This window comes from Hipposideros armiger, unplaced genomic scaffold, assembly GCF_001890085.2.
Source record: "Hipposideros armiger isolate ML-2016 unplaced genomic scaffold, ASM189008v1 scaffold_284, whole genome shotgun sequence".
Lineage (NCBI taxonomy): Eukaryota > Metazoa > Chordata > Mammalia > Chiroptera > Hipposideridae > Hipposideros > Hipposideros armiger.
The window spans coordinates 1877123-1880950 of record NW_017731634.1 but is presented as its reverse complement, the minus strand read 5'-3'; the positions used below and the strand labels follow the sequence as shown (position 1 = coordinate 1880950).

Here is a 3828-nt window from a genome sequence, read left to right as displayed (position 1 = left end):
AACGGCGCAGCGTGGTCCGCGGCACGTGGCTGGCGGCGGCACGGCGCGGCGGCCCGGGCGACGTGTGGGCGCGCTTCGCGGTGGGCACGGGCGGCCTGGGCGCTGAGGAGCGGCGCGCCCTGGAGCGCGAGCAGGCGCGGCACGGGGACCTGCTGCTGCTGCCCACGCTGCGCGACGCGTACGAGAACCTCACCGTGAAGGTGCTGGCCATGCTGGCCTGGCTCGACGAGCACGTGGACTTCGAGTTCGTGCTCAAGGCGGACGACGACTCGTTCGCGCGGCTGGACGCTCTGCTGGCCGATTTGCGTGCCCGCGACCCCGTGCGCCGCCGCCGCCTCTACTGGGGCTTCTTCTCGGGCCGCGGCCGCGTCAAGCCCGGGGGCCGCTGGCGCGAGGCTGCCTGGCAGCTCTGCGACTACTACCTGCCTTACGCGCTGGGCGGCGGGTACGTGCTCTCGTCGGATCTGGTGCGCTACCTGCGCCTCAGCCGCGAGTACCTGCGCGCGTGGCACAGCGAGGACGTGTCGCTGGGCGCCTGGCTGGCGCCCGTGGACGTGCAACGCGAGCACGACCCGCGCTTCGACACCGAATACAAGTCCCGCGGCTGCAGCAACCAGTACCTCGTGACACACAAGCAGAGCCTGGAGGACATGCTGGAGAAGCACCAGACGCTGACGCGCGAGGGCCGCCTTTGCAAGCAGGAGGTGCAGCTGCGCCTCTCCTACGTCTACGACTGGTCCGCGCCGCCCTCGCAGTGCTGTCAGAGGAAGGAGGGTGTCCCCTGAGCGCTGCTGCCACTGCCACACCTGGGGTAGCAGGCGCGCGGGCATGTGGGGCTCCCAGCCCAGCTGCAGCTGTCCTGCGGAGCGTCGTGCTGGCAGAGATGCCAGGACAGATGCCCCAGGAGGTGGCAGCTCCAGTAAGTCTTTCTAGAGCCCCCAGTGGCCTTACACTGGGGACGCTGACTGCCCTGGCTAGTTGTCTGGGATGAGTCCAGCCCTCCAGGGGAACCTAGTTTATATGGTGACTGGTGGGGCTTTCGGACCAATGCCAGGCGGCAGTGGACAAATCGGCCCCGGCCCCAGTCTGCACCATGTGGACCGTGTTGCTGAAGAGCATTGTGTTCTGGGCCTGAGACACCCTGGAGCTTGTCAGGGTGATGCACCGCGTCCAGGTGGTGTGTCCTGCGCCCGGATTTCGGCTGGTATTTGCCTGGACTGCGCAGGTGCCCAGCTGTGTGTGTGTGTTTGTGACGATGGGCAGGAGCTTGCAGCCCTCCTCCCCGCCCCCCTCGCCTGTCTTCTTGCTGTTTTGTCCCAAGGCAGGGACCAGGAGCCAGAGGCCAGGGCTGACCCCAAAGAGGGTCCGACTTGTTCTGGGTGGGGACTCTGTCACGTCCTGCGTTGCTGTGTTAATTGTCCATCCAGGAAGTCACTGCCCAGAGAGAGCTGGACCGCTGTGAACGAACCATACATCCTTACCAGTTGCAACTTAACTGCGTGTTGTAACCCAGCAGCTCTTATCAAAACGGCTGCTGCTTTGTACGGTTAGCTTACCTTCCTCTGTGTCTCACGTTGTTGTCATTTATTACATGTAAGTCTAAGGTCGAACTTTGTTAATTAGCGTTCGTGGTATTTTGGTGTGTGCATCTCCCTAGAGCAAATTCGTGGTAAATGTAATTCAGGACTTGTCTGTGATTTATTTATAAACATTGTAAATTTGTGTAGATAAGAGTTTCAGTTGGGAGTGTGTGGGTCCTGGTATTTTTTAAATTATTTGAGACTTTATATCAGAACTTGGAATTCGTGGATTAATCTGTTATTACAGCTTGAGTTGTGGACCCATTGCTGCATGTGTTTTTAAACATGGAAGAATTTTAAAACTGTCCATTTTTCTTTTCAGTTTACATATAAGTCAGTCCCATTGTCTCCCTTCTGCAAAGACTTTCCTTTTAAGGCCTCCTCGCCGTCTCACGGGCAAGTGCTCCTCATGCACGCATCTGTTATCTTAGACTCAGCCCAAGTTCCAGGAATCTGAACCCTTGGAAGTGTTGATGAGGTTTCCCAAATCCTGTCTTAAGAAAACAGGCTTGGCTAGCCAGCGTGTCCTTGTGGGGACGAACGTGATGTGCCCAGCGGACGATCGGCTCTCACACCCCAGCACAGCCTCAGAAGATCAGGGTTTCCTTTTTCCCGTTAAGTGTGAGCAGGGCGTCTGCGAGCCCTTCCCAGCCTGGCAGCTTCTGTCCGGGACCCCAGCTGTTCTGCCACTGTCTCCTGTCCACCATGGGCCATGTGAACGGGGTGCAGATCTCTGCCTTGCCTTTTCATTACTATTGCACCTTCTCAGGCCACGGGTTTAAGAGCAGGTGTCTCCATCAGCCTGGCCACCATAGCCTGTCCCACCGATGGAGAGACATAACAGAGGCTGTTTCTCGATCTGCGGGCTGGAGTCCGAGACCAGGGAGCCCACAGGGCAGGTGTTGATGAGGTGTCTCCCTGGTGTGTGGACGCCGCATTCTTGCTGTGCTGACTGCTGGGAGGGAACCACAGCAAGCTCTCGGGTGTCTCTTCTGGGGGCACTAACCCCATGGGGGGCACCCCCATGACCTCATTTCCCCAGTCACCTCCCAAAGGCCCCGCCTCCTGACACCATCACACTGGGGTGGGGGCTTCCACCTGAATTTTGGGGGACATAACTAGTCCGGTTATTTTTGTTTAAAGATAGAAGGATGTACAGATCTTGGGGTCTCAGGCCAGAGAGGAGGGTCGTGTGGTTAGTGACCTGAATATGCGTCTGCCTCCTCCAGAAAGCAGAGGCTGGACTTGAGAGGCCCCAAGGCTCTACCCGCTTCTGATTACAAGGTGAGTGTGAGCCTCTCATGCGCCGCCAAGAGCCAGGACTGACGGCCCCTGCGTACACCATTCACAGGACAAGGATCCAGGTTTGGGGACACCAGGGTGAGCAGAATGGGGTCCTGCCCCCCAGTGAGATGCTGACAGCAGCAGGACCCGATTCCTGTCCTGTTGGAGCCTTGGGTCATGGGAGCAGCGGTGCGTGCACGCCTCCCATCTCTCAGGTGAGGACGAACCTGAAGGACTTGCTGAGGTCCATGTGGCCAGTGGCACAGCCGAGCCTCAAGGCAAGGACTCTCGCCCAGCACCACCTGGTCCTGCATAGCGGCCAGGTTTCTCCCAGGAGTGTACCCCACGGAAAGCACAGCACCAGTGTCCAAGGTGCCTGCTAGGACACCTGCAAGTCCAGGCACGTGTCTTCAGGGGCACCTGAGCTGTAGCATTCAGCTGACCCTGACCCACTCACTATGCAACCAGCTTTGACTTGCGAAAATAGAAACTACAGATTGTTCAACCTCGAGCATTGTTTCAAACCAGCACAGACCAGCCGCTGGGATGACAGTGCCATCCACACCGCAGTTGATGTGATGTCAGGGTTCAGCTGTAGCTCAAGGCCGGCGACCTCTTCCTAGAGTGACCCACGGACACCCCTGTGTGTGTGGTTCTGGCGGGGTCCATGCCGTCTGGACGGGTGTGTGCTGTAGACCAGGGGCCCAGGACAGAGCAGGTCCTAGGAGATGAGGAAGTCGGACCCCCAAACTGGATTGTATGGGAGAATTTAGGGTACAGGACAACTAAGTCTTCTCCCGGCCAAACTTCATCGCTCCTGAACGGTCGTCACGGCTCACCCTTGCTGGCATCAAGGGGATGTAGTGAGGGGGCTCGGTGCCAGAGGACCGGGATGGGGCGCCAGCCGGCAGTCACCCCTGGTAACAGCCCAGGGATGTGTATTGTCACCCCAATGATGTGCCTT

The 3828-nt window shown here is 58.8% G+C and overlaps 1 protein-coding gene across 1 annotated transcript; it reads left to right on the top strand.

Annotated features, from left to right (window-relative positions):
• Positions 1–2: 2 nt before the first annotated feature.
• On the top strand, positions 3–1887 carry B3GALT6 (beta-1,3-galactosyltransferase 6; the record flags this gene model as incomplete). Its single annotated transcript, XM_019658441.1, has 1 exon — positions 3–1887. A coding segment is annotated over one exon (783 nt), but the record flags the coding sequence as incomplete, so codon positions are not given.
• Positions 1888–3828: the final 1941 nt, after the last annotated feature.